At 34.2% G+C, this 26,158-nt stretch overlaps 1 protein-coding gene across 1 annotated transcript in view; it reads right to left on the bottom strand.

The window, feature by feature from the left end:
- Cog3 (conserved oligomeric Golgi complex subunit 3) overlaps positions 1-19,427 on the bottom strand; it is a 103,843-nt gene extending 84,416 nt beyond the window's left edge. Inside the window, exons 1-4 of the mRNA XM_085823012.1 lie at positions 19,093-19,427; positions 12,751-12,879; positions 9,312-9,373; positions 1,752-1,917 (exon numbers count right to left, since the gene is read on the bottom strand). Of these exons, the coding sequence (XP_085679138.1) occupies positions 1,752-1,917; positions 9,312-9,373; positions 12,751-12,879; positions 19,093-19,248 (513 nt within the window). The 5' untranslated portion in view covers positions 19,249-19,427. The remainder of the gene's footprint in view (positions 1-1,751; positions 1,918-9,311; positions 9,374-12,750; positions 12,880-19,092) is intronic.
- Positions 19,428-26,158: the final 6,731 nt, after the last annotated feature.

The following is a 26,158-nucleotide window of genomic DNA, read 5'->3' on the forward strand; positions in this document are numbered from 1 at the left end:
AAGTTTCTATAGATTTTTCATGTGTGCCCCTCCAATCTCACTGCAAATATCAATGCGGTATTGCAATTCCTGCCATATTCTTCATAAAATATCATTTGTTAATGATTCGAGCACTTCAGTTATCTGCTGCTTCGGTTGCTGTAAGTCCCGGGGAAATGCAAGCATGAACATTTTTTGTCTTTAAGAAATCCCATAAGAAAAAAATCACAAGCGATTATATCTGGAGATCTCGGTGGACAACAAAGTAATGGCATATTGTTTGACACAACACAGCCAATCCAGCAATGGGGTAGACTATTGTTCAGGTACTGGCATACACTTTTATGCCAATGTTGTGGAGCACCATCTTCCTGCAGCATGAAGAGCAGAACTTTTTTTTTTTTTTTTTTTTCAACTGAGAGAACAACCACTCTGATAGCATATCTTGGCAAATGCATCAGCTAATCTGTGTTTCCAATGAAAAAAAAAAGGGGGGACCAAAAACACAACTGTTGGAAATGGTGAAGAAAATGTTCACATTTGGACAATGAGGATATTTTGTGCCCAAATTCTTAAATTATAGCAATTAACTTCCCCAGAAACATGAAAAGTGGCCTTATACATAAACACAAGTCTGCGCACATCTACCTCCAGCTTATTTTCAAATTTTCATAGAGACTTTACACAATGGTTTGTCAAAATGCTTTAATGGCGGCACCATCTAAAACGTGTTCAAGTGGAATTATAGACATTTCTGTAACACACACCACACCGTTACATGAGGCACACTGAGTTCAAAACACACACGATGCATCGATTTTGTGGGACTTCATAAAAATGGTTTCATGAATTTTTTCAACCATTTCGGTTTGGGCTGCTGTTCATCCTCAGCTGGTTTTCTTCACATACTATTTGACATTATGGCAATGTGGTGATTCTTTACCAAATTTTGCCAGAAAATCTCTTTGAATGACAATAAGCGATTATGTTTAAGCATATTCGAAAACATGGTATGCTTTCTTCTGCATGGATGTTGCCGTTTTGATTAACAGAGCTTCCAGTGGCAATTTTGCAAATGGAAGATTTTTCGCTGCTACCACATAAAACTTGAAATTGTAGTTTCAGAATTAATTTGTTTCAGCTTAATCAATCAGTAATAGAATTAGTACTGTGCTATTCTTTTTGTTCTCATTCAATATGAAACAGCTTGTATACATTATATGTATTGTATAATGTTTTCCTGATATTTTTAAAATCAACCAAAGAACTGAAAGCAAGTATGTTAACAATAAACTAGATTTTTCTTGCCCTAGAAAGGACTAGCAATAAGTATAATGAAAAGTTCTATATTACTAATAATAAATGGACTACCACTTTCATTTAAAAATGGCTAGATTCTGAATTAATTTTAACCCAAAATAACTAGATTCTGAATTAATTTAACTTCATTTCAATACTATTAAATACTGATTTTAAAATCTATGTAAAATTTAAGGGTTAAGGATAAAAAATATTAAATTACACAATTTCATTTCAGAAATGCCTAAAAACTGTTTTGATTTTCCATTGACTTTTACTAATTCAAAAAATCACACAATTCTAATACCTTCCAAAGTATTAACTAGATTTGCAGCTTTCTGATAATACACTTTCATCCAGAACGATATAAACTATATCTATGTCAAAGAATGTCATTTTGCTAAGCTTTTCTGACACTGAACTCAAATTAAAAAAAAAAAAAAAAAAATATTTCTATCAGAAACAGAACTAACCTGCTGAGTTAAAAGATGCTCGCAAGCCTCATGTAAAGAATTTGTTTTATTCGATACAAATGCATATTTCTCTCTTAGAACTTCCAGTGAGTCCAAAGCACCACACAGATCATCAAAAAGCAGAGAATATTGGTTACAATGTGATGACAGTTCACCTATGTATGCCCTACAAATAAATTTTTAAAAAAATAACTAAAGAAAAGAATATTCAAATTATCTATTCTTGGTAACTGATTGATGTAGCCATAATTCACAGCAAATTCCTAACTGGCATGTGCATGGTAATTAAAGGAAAATACACACACATTATAAAGAATTTATTGATAATTAATAAGAGGCTAACACACATACAAAAAAAATGCATGATTTAAACAAAATATGCAAAAATATATTGCAGAAAATACAGCAGAACATTGATCCATTACTTTCACAAAAATAAAATTTTTTCTATGAATCATTCGCTATTTTTTATTCCGAAAGAAGTTCTGCTATATAAGTTAACATTACATATTTCCTCATCTATTGTTCCTAGAACTACCATTTAACCACACCAGAACTTCCTGCACCAATTATTTGAGAGAAAGTTAGAAGCAAGGCCTTTATTATTTACTGTATTTTCTTTTTGGATTCTGAATTTGGTAACATTGAAATGCAGTCATAAGGTTAATTAAGCAGTTATTATGATTTTTGATCTTTAATTTACTATAATTTCTTCTTTCTGTATTCCTCACCAGAATGCAAACTAGCATTTAGATCATGCAAACTGAAGATTCTGTGTAGAGAGAGAGTTTCTGGCACTCATGCCATGCTGTTGAAATTTTGCCAGCTTTATTTAAAAATGATAACTCTGGCTTTTGCATTCTCTCACAGCCAATACATTAAACTTATGCATCAGTGGAATATTTGAGCCAGCGTATTTATTTGACTGTGTAGTTTTCTACCTTATCAATGTTTAAATGCATTTGACTGTTATTGCTTAATTTACACTGAATGACCAGTGGTTTGTCTGCAGCACAAGTAGTGGCTTTTATGTTAAAAGTTCAGATTATATAAAAGGGGTTCTTTAAAGCCTTTCCAAGACTTTCTCAAACTATTTCCGATGTAGCAATAATTAACTAATCTTATAGAATTGCAGGACTTAAAAAAAAATTTCAGTTTCCAGATCAGCTGCAGCCTTACACATTAATACACAATGTGCAGACTTCAGCTTTACATCTTCATTATCAGTATCATTTCTGAATGTTATTTCATTGCAAACTACAAGATTCTAACTGCTTTCATTATTTTATTCAAGTATGTTTTGGTCAACAAAGTAACAATTTTAACTGTGTTCCAGATATTACAATTCGTGCATTTTAATTTGGAAACAGCTATGCTATGATGTCATTATGAATAAACAAGAAGAAGGAACATCAAATTTTATTTAATTTAATACAATCAAATGTTTTTCTCTTCGATAGCAATTTTTCCTTTGAACATTTTCAGTTACTTTTTTTTGTTGAAAGCACTTGAGAAAGAAAAATGAAAAAAAAAAAAAAAAAAAAAAAGAGTTGTTTGACTTTAAGATTAAAGTTTCTAACTTCAGATTCTGTTTTATAGGTGGCAGTTCCGAACATTATTCTATTTTTAAAGTGCTGTTTATTTTTTTCTACAATTACTCTGTTTTGTTTTATTAATTGTTTAATGCTCATTATTTCTTGTATTAACTAGCATTTATGTGACTGACAACAGTGATTTGAAAAAGTACATTATATTTGCAATTCTTATTCAATTGGTTCTGGATGCTATGAAGGTTAATATCTATCAATTAAACACTCAAGTTGAAATAAACTCTTTAATATGGAATTTATTGGATTCATTGTTATTTAATATTTTGAGAAACTAAGTACCTGCATTACTTTAATTCAAGACTTTTCAAATGAAATTTAGTAAGTTTAAGCAAATTCCAAGTAGATTAGGCATCATCTTCACTACTGCTGGTGATATTTTCTGCATTTAAAACGTTACCACAGGTTTTACCATCCATTAATTGGTTGACATTTGAATGTTCGGCATCACAAAGGAAAACTTCCTTTGAATCACCTTCATTTATTATTACTCCACATTTCTTACCATATTCCCTTAATGATAAGATTTGCATTTTTTTAGTGATATCTGAACACCTATGGCTATAATCATCATCACAATGAAATATGATAGGTACTCATAAATAACGCCAAGTATTTTTTAAAATATCTGCAGACAACCAACAATATTTCAAATATTATAATCTATAACAATCAATATTAACTACATGATATGGTAATCTCCAAATGACGAAAAGTCATGATAAACTTCTTCTATGACAAAAGTATTATCCATATTAAGACTTTTTCAAAAAACTATCAAATGAAATTATATTTTGCTATTATCAAAATGAAAAAATAACATAGGGACAAGACATCATGTTGTGCAAAATCTGAGATCCAGAATCATTAAGACTTTTCTTGTGGAAAAAAATTTCCGAATTTTAGATCAACAGTTTAAATACAGCATGATCACATGTAGAAATTATAAAATTAAAAACATGAAATAGTTAAGCCTTTATGACTTTAAAGAAATTGAAATTAACAAAACAAACAAAAAAAAAAAACTCAATACCCATTAATTTTATTAAACATTATAAGGCCTGTTTGCCCTCCTTTCTGCATGTCTTCATGGTATAACAGTTGCACACTCAATGCATATTCGAGGGTCCAGGTTCAAGTCCTAGTAAGGGCATGGCTCATTTTTCATGTCTCCTGCTTTAAAATACTACAAAATGACTCTAAGTGGTACCCAAACTAAAAAGTGGTGGATGATGATTCTTCACCAGGAGGATTTGACCAACCTTTCCCCTTTTTAAAGGGTGGCTGGGGATTAGTGTTATGTACAACACTAATCCCCAGCCACCCTTTACACTAATCCCCAGCCACCCTTTATTACACTAATCCCCAGCCACCCTTTTCACTAATCCCCAGCCACCCTTTAAAAAGGGGAGTATATAATGTATTTTCTCATTTCTTCTGCATGCCTTCGTGGTGTAACTGTAGCACACTCGGAGTGTATTCTAGAGGTCCAGGTTCGAGTTTCCCAGGGAGGGAATTGCTCATTTTTCATGTTTCCTGCTTAAAAAAAAAAAAAAAAAAAAAAAAAACTAATGGCTCTACAACATTTTTTTCAGTATAACTAATCTAAAGTCTCTTTTTTTGTGCTAACAATTTCTCTTTAGCTGCATAGATAAGATAACATAATTTCTTCTTCATTTACAAAATTCCAATTTTCAGAGTTCTGTAACTGCCATGTTGAGAATACCTACTAAACTGCCAATTGAAATCTTTTCAATCATAACAATCTCTTTGGCATTATCTTCGGTACTGGTGTTAACACTTTTTGCATTTAAAATCCTATCATTAAATGGTTGATATTTGAAGGTTCAGGATCATAATGGAATACTTCTTTTGTATCGTCTTCATTTATTATTACTCCACATTTTTTACCATATTCCATTAATGAGAAAATTTTGCCTTTTGTTAGTGATATCTGGACAACTGTTACTATAATCATCATCACAATGAAATATGATAAGTAGTCATAAATAACACCAAGTTTTTTTAAAATATCTGCAGACACATTCTCCCATGACTTCATAATCCTCTACATAACAGATTTTACGTTGAAATGCTTAAACAATTCTTGAATAGTCTTACTACTATTAAAAAAAGAAAAGAAAAGCACAAATTTTTAAAAAAGGCTTCTTTATGCTTGCATTTTGAAGTGTGTCTGTTTGTGTAATTATGGCAAAATATCGAGGGCTACCTGCCTAAAGGAAGGGATGCCTTCGTGGAGGACTTTCTAAGGGAAACTGGCTCATATACACGTTACACATGGGGAAAACCACTAAAACACCCATGTAGCTAGCCCATTCATGGGATTCGAACCTCGGGCCGAACTACCAGTGTTTAGAGACTTTACCGCTTGGCCATGCATTTTGAAGCATTCAGAATTCCAATATCCATTGGCTGAATGATGGATGTACAGTTTGGAGGGAGGAATATGATGGAGATGTTATTTTTATTCAGTATTGACTGTTATATCTTAAATTTGATAGTTTTTGATGCTAGTAAAAAAAAAAAAAAAAAAAAAAAAATCAGCGTTTTCCTCACTGACTGAAAATTCATTTCCTTCAATCCATTTGGACAAAGTTTGGCTTGGTTTAGTTTACATTATTACAACAAAGCACTCATGGGCTATAAGCCTAAGGGAAGGGATGCCTTTATGCAAGACTTTCTAAGGGAAAATGGCTTGTACCCACATTACACATAGGGAAACCATGAAAATGCCCATGCAGCCATCACATTAGTCTGGAATCAAACCCAGATCGAACTACCCGTGCTCAGTAACTTAAAGCCTCGTTCACATGCAATGCTCTTTTAGACAAAAATGTTAGTAACATGAGAAAAAGGAAACATGAAGGAATTTCATCTTTAGGATCTGTTCAGAGGACCACTGTCTTCCTTTCCTTTACCCATAAGCCCCTGTGAACAATGATGTCACAAATGTAAATTGAACTGGTTGACATCTAATATTGTTTACCCTTTTTCACATTGTTTATTGTTGCTACAAGGTACTGGAATTTTCATAATGGTTCTCAAAAAAGAAATGCTTTATTACTATTATTACTATAAGCTTTTATTTAGTTCCCTTATGGTATCTGTCGTCATGGTTAAAAGTTTGTGATCGATTTTTAAATTGCTTCCCGACAAGGTATCTAGCTCAAAATTTGTGCATACACTGCTTATGGATGACAGTACATGTGGTGCTGGGATTTTTTCAAAATTCAAATTAGATTTTTTTTTAATTTAATGTTCAAATGATTTTCATGCATATATTTGTTTAGAGCAACCAAAAGATCTCTGAATCTTATTGTTTGCACCAGTGGATAAAGTGGGGTGGGGGAGGAACTTTTAAACACAATTTTTTACTTACTAATATTTTTTTGAGAATTTTTTAGAATCTTTCAAATTTTCAGGCTTTTTGATGACCATTATTTTTAAATTTTGAATAAAAAATGTATCAGTAACAAAGTTTAAAATTTCCACCAAATTACAAAACAAACTCTTCACCCTCTTAAAAATTAATAAAAAGGCATTACTTGGGCGAATTAAAAAAATATGCAATGAAGAAAATGGCGAAGTATCATCACTTCTTCTTGGAATCTCTTTACATCACATTAATGTTTGTACTTTTGTATACATTTCTCTAAAATTAATTTACTTATTTATTAATCTCAGTTCCCTGCTGGAAAGAATTACCTGTAAAGAAGTTAAGTTTACTGTAAAAAATCTTCTGCCGCTTTATAATTGTTATATCTCCTCCTCCTTTTTTTATGTATAGATTTTGCATTTTACAATTTATTTCATTTTATCACCCCAAAATGTTTTATTATCGTTTAAAATTATTTGTAATGAAAATCTACTGCATCATTTTTAAATGTTTGCTTTTCATAAGTTTACATAAATATTTCTCAGCATTTCATTCGAAAGACTGATTTTTTTTAATGTTATTGAGATTTGTAATATTTTATTCTTGTACCAGCTTTAAAATTCTAATATATTCTACAAAGATTTGAAATTTTTAGAGTTTATAAAACAAACTCTTCACCATCTTTCAAATCAAAATTGATAAAAAGAAATTATAATAGGCAACTGTCAAGAGTTTATTTGAAAACTAGCGGCGTTTTATAAGCTGCTACTTAACGCGCACAGTATTTGTCACTACGGTAAATACTTTTCATCAATTTTTTGTCTATTTCCGAATAAGTTATGGAGTTCAAATTTTGCATACACACTTATTGTGGAGAGAATGAAGCTATTTTTAAAGTTCGACTTATACTTTTTGGGTAGAGTACACTTTAAGGTACCCCTTGTATTATGGCGAAGTTGTTCTTTGATTTATCGCCAAGTTGTTGTTTCATTTATGGTAGCCTGAGTAGTTGAATGTTATGGAAACCCTATTGTGACCTAATCAGGTGCATGATTATGGGAAATTTTGAATCATGGGATGTTTTGTAAGCGTTTTTGTGGTGTTTGTTGGTTTGATTCTTTAGACTGTAGAATGGCCGAATGTAGTAAGATTAATTTGAATTTTCTGTACGATTTGGAGCGAAAGAGGAAAAGAGCTTTAATTGACTGCTGTGTAAATGAAAGTTTACTTAGTAGCCGTTATAAGTGTCCTGTATGTAGGAAGGATATGCATCTAGTTGAACGCAAGAAACGTTTAGATGGATTTGAATGGGTTTGTAGGAAGAAAGCTTCAGATGGTTACTATGTCAAGCGTTCGATCAGAAAGAGTACCTGGTTTGTAAAAAGTCATTTGAGTATGATTGATATTTTGATTTTTACATGGCTCTGGGTGTACGAAGCGAATTCGAAAATCATGGTAAGTGAATATTTGTTTTTGATAGTGCTTAAATGTATAACATGTTTTTCCTTTTTTATGTTATTTTATTGTTTGGTTTAAAATGTATTTTACTGAGATTATGTATTTTTTGTTTGCTTTTACTGTAGGATTTGGTGCTCCTTTGACTTTTTAAGTGAAAATATATCCATGTGTCCATGTATAGTAAAGGGAGTGCGCAATGCAAGTTTGTGCAATTCTGGGATTTTTTTCAAGTGAAAATAGGTCAACGTGTACATGTATAAAGTTAAAAGAGTGTGCAATGCCCTTTTTGTGCAATTCGGGTTTTTTTTTTTTTTTTAAGTGAAACTAGGTCGACATGTAGATGGATAAAATTAAAGGAGTGCGCAATTCCATTTTTGTGCAATTCGAGGATTTTTTTAAGTGAAAATAAGTCGATGTGTACATGGATACCGAGTTTGTGCAATTGTTTCTCGTTATTTTGGCTTTGTGTAGCGGTGATGTTTGGCGCAAAAATCGCCGCTTCGCAAGCCAAAATAACGAGTCAAAGAATTGCACAAAATTGGTATCCATGTACCGCCAAAAATCGCCAAGTTTCACCAAGTGGTACCCTAAATTATACTTTTACCTACTTTTTAAATCTTGGACCAATTTTTAACACATACTTTAGTTTCAGAAACAAATTTTTAAAAAATTCTGAATTTTACTCTTATACTCTTACTTTTGATTATAAATGATTGCGAGGTATTGATGATGGTTATAACAGATTTAGCATTATACAAGCTGCACCAGTGGGACGTGCACCTTGACTAGTGCTAAAATTATTACAAAGGTAATGCTAAATTAATTATCAAGGTACACCAGGTCTTCAAGTAGGAGATTGCTAAAATAGTAGTTGGCCTTAATTAGTGAATTTTAAACCATTTCAGAAATTCAAAATACCAACAATCTACATTTTTTTAAAAATAATTTTATGTCACTTCCTGATGAAGGGGGGGGGGAAATAAAATACTCTTTGCAAAATGGTATTCAAATATCTTATACAATTAAGTTTAAACTGCAAAATCCAACTGAAACAATTTTTCAAGCAAATTAAAAAATGTTTTATAAGTAAATACCCACTTGTACAATATATTTTCATCTTCGACTAGCTGTTCTTCCACAGTAGTAAACCAAGAAAGGAACTGAAATTGCAACAAATTGAAATCCATTAAAGAAGAAGAGGTTGATTAACACAAAAATTAACTTACAAACTTTCAAGATATACACCGAAGAGCTTTTACTTTATGAACCCCCCTCCATCTATAACAATGGGCACGCTCAGGAACAAAATCCCTGCACATGCGCGGTTGATGTTGGATTATATAAAGTGACAATTCATTGTCTTTCCAAACACAGCACAATTAGAGACATATTGGGAAAAAAAACTGATTTATCAGACTTTGATAAAGGTCAAATTGTTATGGCTTGGTGACTGGGAACATCAATATCAGAAACGGCACATTTGGTGGGCTGTTCGCGTGCAGTTCTTGTGAGCACATATCGAAAGTTGTGTATGGATGGTGAAATAACAAGTCGCCAGTCAGCAGCATGTCGTCGACGGTGCATTGATTCCAGAGACCACACAATGTTTCTCAACTCACTGTGCATTGTGCATTGTTGTGTATGGACCTAAGCAGCCAAAGGCCGAAGCATGTCTCTGCAGTGACGACACATCATCACCAGCTGCATCTGCAATGGGCCCAAGAAACATCGGAATCGGATATTAGAAGAATGGAAGAAAGCTGCGTGGTCCAAAGAATTATGTTTTCTGGTTCATCACATCAACAGACGTGTGCTAATACACTGATTTCCAAACGAAACTCTGGTTCCTGGAGCACAGTTGGACAGAGACTAGCCAGTAGTGAGGGTATTAGGGTGAGGGCAATGTTTTCATGGAGCACATTAGGACCCATATTCCCCACAGAACAATCTGACATCTGTGCGCTACGTGAACATCGTTGCAGACCAGGTTGACCCATTCATGACAACAGTATTTCTGGCAGGGGATGGTGCTTACCAACAGAATAATGCACCATATCATAAGGGTCAAATCATCAGGGAGTGGTTTGAGAACAGTCCAGTGACTTTCAAGACATGTCTTGGCTTCCAAATTCACCTGACATTAATTCAATACAGCATTTGTAGGTCCACCTGGAAAAACCAAATTCGTGCATTACCTATCAGCACATTCTGGGGTCAATGCCATGCTTGCAGTTTTGAGGGCTGAAGGTGATCCTACATGTTATTAACAGAGTGGTTATAATGTAATGGTCCTTCGGTATATACAGGTTATGTGAAAAGGTAAGTTTTTCTTTAAAAACCGATTCAGCAAAAATTCTCAAAACTTTGCACTTTCAGTTAAGTTTCTCAAAACAAGATTAAAAACTGTGTAAATAACTTCAGCAGTATGAATGGGAGAGTTCTGTAAACATTAACACGAAATTTTAATGGTTTCCATAATGCAAAAATTCCAGTAAGTAAAATATTTTTAATCTGACTGACAGTGTTTACATGGATGTAACTCTTGCCTTTATGTATTTATTTTTACCAATGAATTCAAGTTATTGGTCCTTTTTAGAAAAAGAAAAAGGTCCTTTTTAGTCACTTTTTCTGCTCAAATTACATATAATTGAGATGTTTAAGATTTCTATTAAAATAATTGTATAAATCAATAACAATAATAATGATGATGATGAAGAGATCCTGCATTAATATATGGATCAATATAAATAAGTTATTTATCATTTAATGATCATAATATTCCTAACAATACATTTCAATGCATTTACAAAGCTAATTTGATTACTTATGGCAACAAAAATAATATTTCTAATTGGTACATAAGTGATGATTTTCATATTACAATTTTTGGAAGACTGTGAAGTTCACCAATTGTTGCTTCTAGTTGTTAAATCAATCCATTAAAGTTGCACTATAATCAAATTGCAGTTTACTAGTATAAATTGCATGAATTACTTTAAAATCCCATTTTCAATTCCTTCTTTCTATTCGATATGCTGGTGATAAGAAGTAAATGCAAGGAATTTTTTAATTTATCATACAATTATGAAAATGGATCAGTGTCCTTTTAAAAATGAATAGTTATTAAACAATGATAAAAAAAAAAGATTACAATATTTTAGACTGGTGCAATAACCATAGTAAAATACAACTGTTTTGTAAACTATGAGTGAATAATACTCATGCTCAGAAAAAAGGATTTCAAAGCTTCAACATGAAAGTTCTTCAACAAGAATGTTATATTACAAAAGAGCCCAGACAATTTTATATAACTTGTGTTTACAATTCACCTTCAAGTTCTTGCACTCATACATATTCTGAATTTTCATTGCCAAGTGTTAAACTATATAATATAAAAGGCAGCACTAATTATTTAGGATTAAGACAGCACAGAATTAATTAGGATTCTGAAAAACACTGAAAGGAACTATGTTGTCCTTCTATGTTCCTCTTTTTTCTAAAACTGTGTGAAGTAATTTCAGACATTAAAGCTATCTGAATTAAAAGCATTTGAGGTCATGCTAGATCATATTTGATCTAAATAAATCTTTTTTTTTTTTTTTTTTTTTTTTTTTTTTTTTTTATGATGCTTGAGTCTTTCCTGATTATCCACATTCTCACTGGAAAGGCTTGAAAAAGTATTAACAATACAGTGCCCCATTTTGCCAAAAAAGCATTTATGCAATATCCCTCACAGCTTTCCACTCATCCAAACATTTTCACCAATGCGACAACAGATTATGATCCCTCTTATGGAAATTTCAATATCTTAGAACAGTGATGGATGGCATAATGCAATTTTCATCACCTTCAGGAAAATTTTAAACGTAACTTTCTGTACAAATACAGTGTAATATGGCTTCAAATGCCTCTTTTTCCCATCTTATTTTAGGATTTTTGGAGCAGAGTTAAGAGCAATTTTGAGTTTGTGCAGTTCTCAGAATTTGTTTTAGTGAAAACAGATTGCTATGTATAATAAGAAGGTGAGTATGTGGTATCGGATGCATTTACCCAAACAAACATTTCTCTCCAAAGTTCGAAACAAGTTTGCAACTTTTTGATAGAAGTATGGACAGTCAGAAAGTGCCAATATTTGTTCAAATAAGGATGACATTTCAATTTTTTTCTTACAGTCTTGCAAAATGCAATACAATCCTTCAAAATGATGTTGTTCTTGTACTTTTAATTTTTTTCTCAGAACGAGATTTAAACACGGAATACGAAATTGCACAGTTAAACTAACAAATATGCCATATCTTCTTCCATTGTTTCCTAAATAAAAGTATCTGATGAAAAATATTTTTAAAAAATTAAAAAATTGTCAATGCTGTGAAATTTAATAGAACATTTTGAATGTAAAAAACCTGCCCAGAAGTTATATTTATTTCATGTCTGTTCCATTAAAATTTTGATTTAAATAAAACTCAGACTATCATTCAATGTATTAATTTATATACACTACATAATATTTTATGAAAAGAACACATAGTTCTGTTACCTGCTGCGTATTTTCAATCTGATTATATTTTATTGTGGAATCTTTTGAAAAATTTAACAAATCTATTCTTTGACCTTCATCTTCAGTTTCATCTTTCTGCAGCAATATAACATCATTATCTACTGGTAGCTAATAGAAATAATAAAGAGTATAATTATACAGAATAAGAAATACATAAAATAGCATGAAAGTTTTTTTATAATTATTTCTTGAATGAATTCATTTGAGACAAAAATATTTATCACTTTCAAATTCTCAATATTTATCACTCTCAAGCACATAAATTGTTAAATTAATATGATTATAAAAACCAGTTTTAACCATTTGTGTTCCTGAGATGCCGACTTCCTGCAATATCCTTTCCGTGATCCATTATCACCAACACCTAGCAAGTACCACATCGCTCCAACCAAGGTGGCGGCTGATATGCTTGTTTGACTAACCTGCTTCTCAGAGGCCTACTATGTGCCCTTTCTCGAAGTCCGACAACTGTTCATACTACCACTGGTTATGTTACACACGCATTGCTAGTCAGAAAACTGTCCATCCAAGTTGACAGATTTGTTTGAATAGACCTGTGGCACGAGCAATCATGTTTTTAAACTCTCCCAGCTGCACATCTCATATGTGCATACCACACTTAACCTTCTCTTATTGAGGGCAAAATTTAAATCATTTGCATATCTCTTACCAGACTACGTTCCTACCGAGTTTCATGATTGTGGCTCGATTTCTGGGTGCCTATATTTTTCTGTGCCAGAGTGCATGTACTATGTGTATACAAAATACTCAATCAAGTAAGCCTCAGTGAAAATGAAATATTCTTCAAAAATTAATGCAGGTAGATCTAAAAATTCGAGCCTTATAAAAAAATGCTTGGTTATAAATTCCAGTGTAGTAGCAGCACTAATTATTAAATTTATTAATGAACATTTTCATACAGAAAAAAAGATCTGTGAGACGGGCAATGCAATCTCTTCAGCAATACAAAAACAGCAATGTGGATTTAAGGACAATGCCCCTTACAGCCCAGACATAACTCCATGTGATTTTTATCTCTTCCCTAAACTGAAATTCAACCTTTACAGATTTAATGATAATATAAAGAGATTTAATGATTATAATGAAATGAGCAAAGCAGTTGTGGAATATTCTGAGGACAAACCGATGGATTTGTAGGAAGAAAGGTTCAGATGGTCACTATGTGAAGTATTCGATCAGAAAGAGTACCTGGTTTGAAAAAAGTCATTTGAGTATGATTGATATTTTGATTTTTACATGGCTCTGGGTGTACGAAGCGAATTCAAAAATCATGGTAAGTGAATATTTGTTTTTGGTAGTGCTTAAATGTATAACATGTTTTTCCTTTTTTATGTTATTTTATTGTTTGGTTTAAAATGTATTTTATTGAGATTGTGTATTTTTTGTTTGCTTTTATTGTAGAATTTGATGTTCCTTTGACTTTTTAAGTGAAAATATATCGATGCGTACATGGATAAAGTAAAGGGAGTGCGCAATGCAAGTTTGTGCAATTCTGGGATTTTTTTTTAAGTGAAAATAGGTCAACGTGTACATGGATAAAGTTAAAAGAGTGCGCAATGCCATTTTTGTGCAATTCAGAGTTTTTTTTTTTAAGTGAAAATAGGTCGACGTGTACATGGATAAAGTTAAAAGAGTGCGCAATGCCATTTTTGTGCAATTCGGGGATTTTTTTTTAAGTGAAAATAAGTCGATGTGTACATGGATACCAAATTTGTGCAATTGTTTGTCTTGTTATTTTGGCTTTGTGTAGCGGCGATTTTTGACCAAAAATCACCGCTTCACAAGCCAAAATAACGAGTCAAAGAATTGTACAAAATCAGTATCCATGTACCGCCAAAAATCGCCAAGAGTACCCTAAACTATACTTTTTCCACCAGATTACTTTTCTAAGGACACAAAGATACTCATTAAACAGTGTGAAAAGTGCTTTGAGATACAAGCTCATACTAACTTAAAAACTTAAAAAATATGGAAGCACTTCCGCAGAGAACCCGGTAAATGTAAACATCGCCAACTTTGGCGATAATAGTTCACACCTGGTAACCCATCGGATTTATCCTATTCGCTTGTTCGAAGTTTGCAACCATTCCTCTTGTGTTCATTTTGTTGAATTATTACTGTCGCTGTTCGCATTTGCAGATTTACATTCTTCTTCTGTTATTTATTATTATTTTTTCTGAATTTTTTAACAACGAATAGATAGAAATATTTTCATAGTTAGATGCCGGTTCTCAGTTCGGGATGAGAGGAAGAAAATACGGCGGGAGGGGTGAATGCTAATTTGTAACACAGCTGTTTACGTTGTGTTCTTAATTATTAACATCGCTAAGGAACATGAGGTTTCCAACCTCTAAAATAAGTCAAAATGTGCATGTGCATTTTAAATAATTAAGTAATGCTTTTATTTTTATTGGTCATTGTCATCTAAAATTATGAGCATAAATCAATTTTTATGGCTTAAAATTTTAACAAGATTATATATTGTTAATGCTTTTCTAACAATAACCTTTCAGAGGATGGCAGGTGTGACATAAATAGATGATTAAATTGAAATAAAAAATATTATTGATTACCTAAGATGACAGAATAGTTTGATGCATCAAAATTGTTATTGTTTTTCTGTGTTAACTGGAATTTAAGACAATTTTTTTTCGTATATCACGTTTAACTGGTTAATTTCAGTATATTAATACTAATTTATATTTTTTAAATAAATTTTTATTTCCGTTATAAACGCTTAATATATTCTTTTCTGTGCTAACTTGAATTTAATACAAATTTATTTTCGTATATCTCGTTTAACCGGTTAGTTTTACATCTACATGCTTATTATCTGTGAATTTTTACTACCATATGCCTTATATATTGTTTTGCCTGCTAATTTCAACTTACATGCACTAAAAATCACGTTTACGGCTCGGCTCATCGTCGATGAACCGCAAGCTTGGCGAGTAAAAATGCAACGGCGCCAACGGGTTCTCTGCGGATGAAAACCCAAAAATATATCAAAACAGAAAATTTTGGATTTATCTGCATATCATAAGATCTGACCACATTAAAATGCCAGTGAAGTTCACTTAAAAAGCTTATAAGAGCATTACTCACACTACCACTAAGAAAATGTTTTTCTTTCATATGCTTTATTTTACATGTGCAGCATTCCTGTCTGCATATAAAAAATGCAGGCAGGATTTTTTAAGAATTCAGAAAATATCCATTACAAACTTTAAAAAAATTACACGTAAATACTGTCAGAGAAATTTCTTATAATTATTGCAATAAAACTTAAAATTATAAAGCCCATCCCCTGAAAATAATCTGATGTATTTAGATATAGTATATAAGCATAGTTTTGAAATTAGAGCATTGAATGCAAAATAAATGGCTTTAATGTAGAATTGGGTGCCCCTTCAATTGGCGACATTGTTTTTTTAACTTTGGCGATGAAACCTCACTTCTGGTTACCACGATAGTTTTAACTTTGTTTTAGCTTCCCAATTTTATTTAAATGAAAATAGATTGATGTGTACATGATCATATTTAAGGCAGTGAGCAATGCCTAGTTTGTGCAATTCTAGGATGTTTTTTTAAGTAAAAACAGATCGATGTGTACATGGACACAGATCTTATGCAATTCTTCGACTTCTTATTTTGGTTTTGTGTAGCGGCCATCTTGAAATTTTGACTTCCTGGCACCGATCTTGGAGTCAAAAAAGAATCGCCAATAAACAAGGGGCACCCAATTGTAAACTTTTACCAAATAAATTTGTACTTTGTGATTATCTGCACCCTTATTTTTAGCAAACCCTTAGTTTCATAATTGATACATTTTTGGCATATTTTCAAGTATACGGATAATAGCCAACTCATGTATACATGTGCATTATGGATTTATATGCTTTCACTGATCAGAGTCCCCCTACCCACGATTTTTGTTGTTATTGTTAACTAATGGTCAGCACTAAAACTGTGAAGTTTACTGGCTGAAGGAAGGAGAAAGCATTGGATTTCTTCAATGGTATGTTTTTTTTTTTATAAGTACAAATCATACAGACAAACATTTTTCATCAATTCACAAAGTCATTAATGAGTTGGTGACTTTTAATGGGGATAGAATAATCAGAAAGTACCTATTCTAATTCAATATAATGAAAAGCAATTTTATATTCGGAATAATTATACAATAAAAAATCCAGTATCTGTAATTTTAAAGAATTCAGAAGTGCTAGACTTGAATATAAAAAAAAAAAAAAATAACTTTTAAAGGGAGGGGAAAGTAAATAATGTTTGATTTCATCTATCACACTTTACTTCCATAGCATACAAGAGATTCCGAAATACGAAAAGGTAACCATTTTATAGATATCTGTTTTTCAAAAGCTTCTAAATACCAGAAAATATCAATAAAATGTAGCAAAATATTTCTCAGCTAAATGTATCAAATACCATCAGAGAATACTCAAAATGCAAATAAATATAAATACAAACTTAGTAATATCCAAGATGGTAATAGATGACACTTTTCACACTTAAAATAGGTGGCCACCGTTGCCTCTTATGAGGTGACGGACAGTTACAACCGTGCCTTCTCCGGGATTCGAACTCTGGCCTATCGCTACAGCAGTCAGGGTCACAAACCGCATTACCGGCTGAGCGACCTCCAGAATAATGTTTTACTTCGCATTTTTGAATTCATACACAGATCTCCGTTATTCTCATAACTTTTTTTTTAATAACAGATTTGGTTGATCTTTACATTATGGTAACTTGGCGATTTTTTGGCAAAAATTTGACAACCAACTCTCCTACAGCAATCCTCTATTTTTTTTTCCCCGCCGCCATTTTGTCTTCACGAAGTAAAGACATGTTTCTTTTCTTCTTATCTACTGAACACTTCTTCCAACAATCTACTAGCCGAATTACACTTATGCTAGAAATTTTATCAAACAAAACTGCTTAATCAAGACAAATATTCACTGCAAAATTGGGAAAAAGTGCACAATACCATACTCCTTACGCGTTTTTCAAAATAACACATAAACATAAACCATGTACATGCCGACTTATTTTTACTTAAAAAAACATCCCAGAATTGCACAAAAATGGCATTGCGCGCACTCTTCACTATATCCATGTACACTGCTTTTTTCTCATAAATTAGAAAAATTTCACGAAAATACATGACAATTTTCTCAATCTTTAAACCCAGTAAAAAGAACATATATGAAATTACCTGATCGCGAAAAAGTACTTATCCTTTACAAATATGAACATTTCCACATATAAAATAAATAAAATATCCAAAACCTTTTACCTCTAAATCATCTATTACATTATACACGTCACCAACGAATTCATACCGCAAGCATTACAAATACTTAGTATCAAATATTTAAATTATTTCCATGCACGTTTATTTCAACTTAAACGTATACCAAATTCCTACAAACATAAAATTCACAAAATAACTATCATTTCATTAAAATATAATTAAATTCAAAAACACTACTTAAAATAGAAATGAGCACATACATTAAATTAATAAAAATTACCTTACAATCCTAATTACTTTAAACTAAATCATTGCTAATAACAATTTTCCCAATAATACCAAATTCCTTTCCACCTTACATTTAGAACAATGCATAAAAATAATATCCTCAAATAATTAAAAATACTAACTTACCTAATCTTCTTCAGAATCTTGATTACGTGGCGGATACACTTTTCTAATTCATTCAATAAAATTATTGAGATTTTTTCTGCGAATTTTTCCTCCATGCTTCCTCCGCTAAATAAAAAGCAAACTTCTCTTTATCACAATGCCTAAATACCCATTTCGAATTCACTTTAATTAGGGCCATGGGATCCAAAAATTACACAACACAGAATAAAGCTAAACACAAAATTTCCACATTTTTTCCCCGATTTCCCCCCTTTTCCGATTAAAGAACCGTAATTCGTCCATTAATATCACATGACATATCCCATGATCTCTCATTTCCCTCACGCAAAATAATGCGTAATCGGAACTGAGTACTGCTCACATTATTCCCAAAGTCCAGGTAGTAACCTTTATCGCCCCCAAACTACCAGTTACCATATTGTAAAGATCAACCACAAATTTACATACAGGTTAGTTCAGGTTTTAGCTGATTCAGATTTTTAGTTTATTTTAAATTTAAAAAAGGTGTTCATAAATTAAAACTATAACAAATGAAATAAGATTTCCCAATAATTTTCTAACTCCTAAAAAATTGAAGCCATTATTTCCTTTTCATGAATTATTTACATGCTTACATTAGTTGGAAAAGGTCTTTCACAGGAAATTTCTGAAAGAAGAGCAATATTTTTCAGTTGTACTTCAGTGAGAGGTGCAAGAGGATTAGTTTCACTTTCCCAAGCTAATAACCTTTCAGTTATTACAGCTTGCTTATCAACGCTTAATTGCTCCATAAACGTTACAGCAGTTATAAACTAAACAGCTCTTTACTGCATAATAACATGAACGCATCGCTCTTAAAACACTCAAAACGTCAACAACACACCGTGTTTCCATTTTCGTTGAGCGATCCTCTTCCTCCTTGCGATCGAATATTATTAGTACAAAGGGGCTTTGTCCTCGAGGGACTTTTGTTTCCGTTTTGCGAATTTGCGTCAAATCTCTGAATGTCCGTTTCACTTTTCAAACTGCTGCCATCAAATATTATCGCCCTGTATTAAATTTGAAGAAATTAAATAATGAAGAATTTGCATAAATGTATGTATGTTTCTCACATTGTGATAAAAAAAGGGTACCTAGAGCCATCAAATTTTCAATGACGTAACCCTACTGCGAATATGGCATCTGAAAGCCCGAATTTGAAATTTGTTTTATTATCGATTGCAAATTTTGTAAAACTTTAACGAATTTTTGATTAACAAACTCAATTCTTTCAAAGCGAGCAATGGCAACGTTATACTGGAAAAAGATTTTTTATCTGCAGCTCGTGAGACTGTGTAGGCTTATCCTCAGAGGCAGTTCTAACCCTTTGGTGGTCGTGTGTGCTTAATGCATGATATAATTAAAGAAAATAAGAGTAGACAATCTCCTATAACAAAAGAATATATTAAGTACTAAATTACAATTTAAATTACATTGCAGAGATCAACACAGAGCTCGGAACACAGTTCGTGCTAGCGTCGCCTACACTTGTCCGACGAGAAGTCTGAGTGAGTAAAGATGTCGCTTTGCTGCTCCGATTAAGAACTGGATTTTACATGTGGCGCCATCTCATGAATAGAAGTTGAAGTATCTGTCGGAATGCCACAGTACTCCCCCCCAAGTACCATCGGTACGTTATAAGTACTTTGGGTTAAATTTAACCTTTCTTCCAGATCTGGTAGTTTTAGGTTGCTCTTTAACGGGATGTAAGCTTTCTTCCGGGAGTGATGTTGATGAGGAAGTTGTTGGATCTTGCATTAGAAATGCTGGTTTGAGACAATCGATTCCAATCACTGATTGTTTGCAATTGCAGATGATGGTGAAATGTTTCGGTGTTCGTTTGACAACTTTGAATGGACCATCATATGAAGGTGTTAAAGTTGGCTTAATTGCATCGTTGCGCACGAATACGTGCGAAGATGTCTCAAGCGCAGGATGTACAAAATAGCTTGGCTGGTTATGCGAAGATGCTGGGGTTGGCGAGATATTGCTCATGGTCTCACGTAAACGTTGAAGGAATGTTGGAGGGTCGATAACTGGAGTAGATTCTGGGTGAAAGAATTCACCTGGCAGACGGAGGGTTGCACCATATAACATTTCAGCACAAGTGTTACCATTGTCTTCTTTGAATGCTGTGCGAAGACCAAGCAAGACTAGGGGTAAGGCTTCTGTCCAGTGTGTGCTACTGTGGCACTTCAGATCTTGTTTGAGAGATCGGTGAAAGCGTTCCACCATCCCATTTCCAGATGGATGGTATGGTGTTGTGCGAATATGGCGAATGCCAAGAAGAGAGGTGAGGGATGCGAACAAGTGACATTGAAATTGTCGGCCTTGGTCAGTAGTGATGGTGGTAGGCATGCCAAATCTTGAAAGCCACTGGGAGATGAATGCTCGAGCTACAGTTTCAGCGGATATATTTTCAATAGGAATGGCTTCAGGCCATCTTGTGTACCGATCAATACAAGTGAGGAGGTAAGTGTAACCATTTGAAGGAGGAAATGGGCCAACAAAGTCTAAGTGTACATGATCAAAGCGTCTTGCTGGAAGGTTAAATTGTTGAATGGGACTGTGAGTGTGACGGGATACTTTACACCGTTGACATCTAATACATGAACGAGTCCATTCTGTGATGTCTTGATTCATCGCTGGCCAGACAAATCTGTCTGCGATCAGCTTTTTGGTGGCACGGATTCCAGGATGTGCCAAATTGTGCAAGGCATTAAACACTTCACGTCTAAAATTGACAGGAATATAGGGACGTATTCTATTGTTCTCTATGTCACAGTAAATTTTAAGCGTTGGATCAATGTGCAGCGGTTGTAACTGAAGGGAGGTTTGTGGATTTGAGATTAGGTTCTTGAGTTCCTCATCATGCAATTGAGCTTTTGCAATTTCAGAGAAATCTGGGGTAGTGAGGTTGATATTGTTTACCCGAGACAAGGCATCAGCGACACAATTATCAGTACCAGAGACATATCTGATATCTGTACTAAACTGGGCGATGAAATCCAGATGTCGAAGCTGACGAGGAGAACATGAGTCAGAGTTTTTTCTAAAAGCGAAGGTTAATGGTCGATGATTGGTGAAAATGATGAAGTCGTGTCCTTCCAAGTTGTGCCGGAAGTATTTAACAGCACAGTACACAGCAAGTAGCTCTCTGTCATATGTGCTGTATTTCCTTTCTGCAGTAGTGAGTTTTCTGGAAAAGAATGCCATTGGGAAAAGTCCTTTAGTGGTATGGGCTTGAAGCACTGCTCCTATGGCCGTGTCAGATGCATCTACCATTATAGAGAGCTGATCACTAGGTGAGTGATAAGAAAGTGTGGCTGCATTTGCCAGATCGTGTTTGCATTGCACGAATGCTGCAGATGCAGATTCAGTCCAAGGGACAGCTCGTTGATCGTTTTTTTTTTTGCTATTCTTCAGAAACTCATGTAGGCAGGCTTGTGTTTCTGCGGCATTTGGCAGAAAGCGTCGGTAGAAATTTAACATTGCTAGAAAACGCTTCAGTTCAGAGATGGTTTTGGGCTGGGGTAGGTCGTTAATTGCTTTGACTCTTTCCGGTAAAGGTTTGACTCCATTCTGGGTAATAAGACATCCAAGAAAGGAAACTGAGGGTTGACCAAGTACACATTTGGATGGATTTAGTTTTAATCCATGATCTTTAAGGCGATTGAAAATCTAACGCAGATGTTTAAAATGTTCTTCCGCATCTGTAGATGCAACCAGGATATCATCAAAATATGGGATGCAGAAATCGAGACCAGACAGTACTTGGTGTATGAAACGCTGAAATGTTTGGCCAGCATTGCGAAGGCCAAAGGCATATATAAGTACTCAAAGAGACCAAATGGTGTAGTCACTGCGGTCTTGGGCACATCTTCAGCATGCACTGGGATCTGATGATATGCTCTGGCAAGATCGAGGGTAGAAAATATGTTTGTTTCATGAAAAAGATGGGTACAGTCTTGGATATGTGGGACTGGATATCTGTCAGGGACTGTGACGGCATTAAGTCGACGATAATCTCCACACGGCCGCCAGTCACCATTAGACTTTTTAACCATGTGAAGTGGACTGGCCCATGGACTTTTAGATGGGCGAATGGTTCCCTGTGCTAGCATGAATTCAAATTCTTTGCGAGCAGCTTTTAGCATCTCTGGAGAAAGACGACGAGGCTTGGAAAATACAGGTGGGCCATGTGTTTCAATGTGATGATACACTTCTGGCTGATGAGTATGCTGCCCTGATTTGGATGGGTTTAAAATGTCAGGGAATTCTGCTAATAACCGATGAAACCGTGTGCTGCCCGATACAACACGGTAGGTACGTTCGATATGTGAGAAGCTTGGCCCTGTGATGTCAGCTGAGTTGTAGCATCAATTAAGCAATTATTCTTGACATCCACTAGAAGGTGGAAATGTGTCAAGAAGTCGACACCAATAATTGCTTGAGTTACATCCGCAATAATAAAAGGCCAGTTGAAAGTCCGGCGCAAGTTTAAATCAAGTGTCAATAGTTTGGTGCCGTAGGTTGCAATTTGGGTACCATTGGCTGCATACAGTACAAGTTTATTAAGTTGGTGAGCATTTGTTTTAGTTCTCGGGAGCACTGATATGTCAGCTCCAGTATCTACTAGAAAACATAACTGAGTTGAACGATCAGCCAGTACTATTCTGTCGATGTGGCGGACATTCTGTTGGCCAGCAGAAGACCGCCCATTTAGTTTCCCGCTTGTTCAAAATTGCATGGAGGGGCACACTTGCGAGCTTGAGAGTCAAAATGCATATGATAAAAACATATGCCTCTTGTGGGTTCTTTGTACTGCGTTCGAGTATTGTGACGAGATCGATTCCTGCTTCGAGCAAGTAGTTAGGATTTGAGTATCCCTGCACCCCGGAAGTGCAGTCGACCTTCAAAAGTACTTGGATGTAGTAGTAGGCGGTAATGTAGGCGAGACTGTTTGTCATATACCATGTTTTTCTAAAATGGGATTGCTTTAGTTAGAGACTGACCTCTCGGTTGTTGACTTTTGGAACATGTTTGTTGTCGATCGGTAGGTTTCTTTTGTTTGATAGCCACCAGCTGTGAGTGCTTTTTTGTAGTATTTTTAACGTTTTTTGGATGGTGTAAGTGAAGGACAGCAGCGACGTTGTGAATGCTTGTCCCCCTCGTACACCATTCATAAAACGCCTTCGATTTTCTTAAAAGTAGTATCTTCTTCTTTTCTTTTTGGTAGTTTTTTTAACCTTCTTTGGACGGCGGGGGGTCGGAGACGACCAGCAGTAACCCATAAAACGTCAGGTCATTCATTGGGTTCGTTGTCTTGAGTTCGCTTGTGCATTTTCGTTTTTCTTTTTCTTTTTTTTTTTTTTTTTTTCTTTTTGGAAATATTTAGTACAAAAAGGGAGTTGAAAGTGAGAATTAAGAGTAGTAGATGCAAGATGAGTGCAACAAAATGGAGTATTTTTATTATAAATTTCGTTTTATTTTTGGCAATAACAATAGTCGTCGTAGGAATATTTTTCGGAGAATTAATGAGGAATTGCGAATGGGGTGAAGGGAAAGTGGATTTAAGAAATTCTACTTGTAAGGAATCAGTTTATATTGGTCGAAAATTGTTTTTGCATGTATGTGTAAAAGAGAATAAAACAGTTTATGATATACGTTATTTTTGGAAAGATATCGATATGTTGAAAGCCGATATAATTGGCGTACAAATGATGAGGGGGGAATTTATGAAACTATGCAGTTTTTGCAGACAAAATGTATATACATTTGAGTCCTCGGATATCGGAAACGGTTGGATGAATGTAAATATATTTTTGTTAAAGAAAAAAAAAGGAATTTATCAGCGATGTTAAAATTCAAACATCCAAGTTCCTGTTTGGTTATTGGCCCGAGTCAATCAGGTAAAACTTCGTTGGTACGCGAAATGATACGAAATCGAATATATGAAGCCCCTATCAGAAAAGTAAAATGGTGTTATTCGTATTCCGCACCTTGGTTTTGGGAAGAACCAGACATTGAATTCATTCAAGGTCTTCCGGATAGATACGAAAAAGGGGATTTGATAGTGGTCGATGACCTGATGCATCGACTAAATGAGAAAATTGCCGATCTTTTTACTGCCGCCTCACACCATTGTGAAGTCAGCGTTATAGTGATATTACAAAACTTATTCCCTCGTTTAAAGGTTATGCGCGACATTAGTCTTAATGCGCATTATATCATTTTGTTTAAAAATGCAAGAGATGTCTCCCAAGTTAGTTGCTTAGGACGACAGTTATATCCTCAGAACTGGCATTTTTTGACGGATGCTTATATAAAAGCAACTACGAAACCCTTTGGTTATTTAGTTATTGACTTACACCCTCAAACATCGGAGGAGTATCGGATGCGCGAAAATCTGTTTCCAGATAAAGACGGAATACTGTGGTTATTTCGTCCGAAATGACGAAGAAGAATTTGAAAAAGCAGTATCATTTCTTGCGAATATTAGCTCATTCCCACCCATCGCAGAAACGTGCTTTGTTACAGACTGCAAATACGGATCAAATTTTATCTCTCTGCGAAGTTTGTTTAAATATTTTGAATGGAAATATCCCCGTTAATGTACGTAAGCTGAAAAAATATAAGAATCTATTAAGGTTGCTATCTAAAAAACACGAAAGCATACAAAAGAAAAAAAAAATTAGTCAACCAATCGGGAGGCTTTTTACCATTGATTGCTCCGGCAATAATATCTGCCTTGGGTGGTATTTTAGGACCAGTTATTAGCAAACGACTGTAAAAAAATTCTTAATCCCAATTTTGGGCTACAATGGCCAAAAGAGTGGCTCTCATACCCGAAGAATTGGTATCGTCTTATCATCTTCAGAAGCCAGAATTGAGATTGGAAGATGACATAGACACGTTATTAGAAAGAGCAAAATTACCCGACGACATGAAAGCAAAGTTGTTGGGGCAACTAATCACGCGGTATCACAGAACAGTGCACGCACCACCAGAACCTATATGTGTGAGCCTTGCGAATGAAGCGAAAGAAACCAAAGAAGAGAAGGGATTCCAGCAAGTGGAAGATCCTGTTATTAGGGATATTATTCTATCAACACCCCAGAAATTTTCTAGATTGGTGCCTTTGGTCGCCGAAAAATTAAAATCGAGGCTTTATTCATGGAACGATCGCGGAGAAATGATTCTTGACGGTAAAACGATTCAGGGATCCAGTATGGTGGATTTCTTTAATTACCTAATGAGAAATATAAAAAATGCTCAAGAGCCAAGGCATTTCGATGTATTTCTAAAGGCTATTGAAGAAATTAATATACCGCGCTCATGGATAGGGAATCAGAATGTGTTGTCTGGCATGAGAGATACCTCATCGCACTACCCCCTCACAGAAAATAAATCCTCGAGCGGCGAGGAAAATGTCTTTCGATGGCCCCCATCAAATGTGAAAGACTTCGATCATCAAACAAAAAGAAAACAGCAGAGATATAAAGTACAGCAGGAAAGAAGAGGGAGATCCCAAAGTCAAGCACCTTATAAAGAGAAATGGGAGGAGCTTTAAACGATGCCGACGCAATTTTAGAAAATATCTATTACGATGTAGAAAACCCCGCTTCGTATGGCGGAGTGGTAAGATTGGCTCGTGCCGCA

The sequence above is a fragment of the Stegodyphus dumicola genome, chromosome 8 (genome assembly GCF_044657685.1).
Source record: "Stegodyphus dumicola isolate Sdum_Otavi_A_Nest chromosome 8, ASM4465768v1".
Lineage (NCBI taxonomy): Eukaryota > Metazoa > Arthropoda > Arachnida > Araneae > Eresidae > Stegodyphus > Stegodyphus dumicola.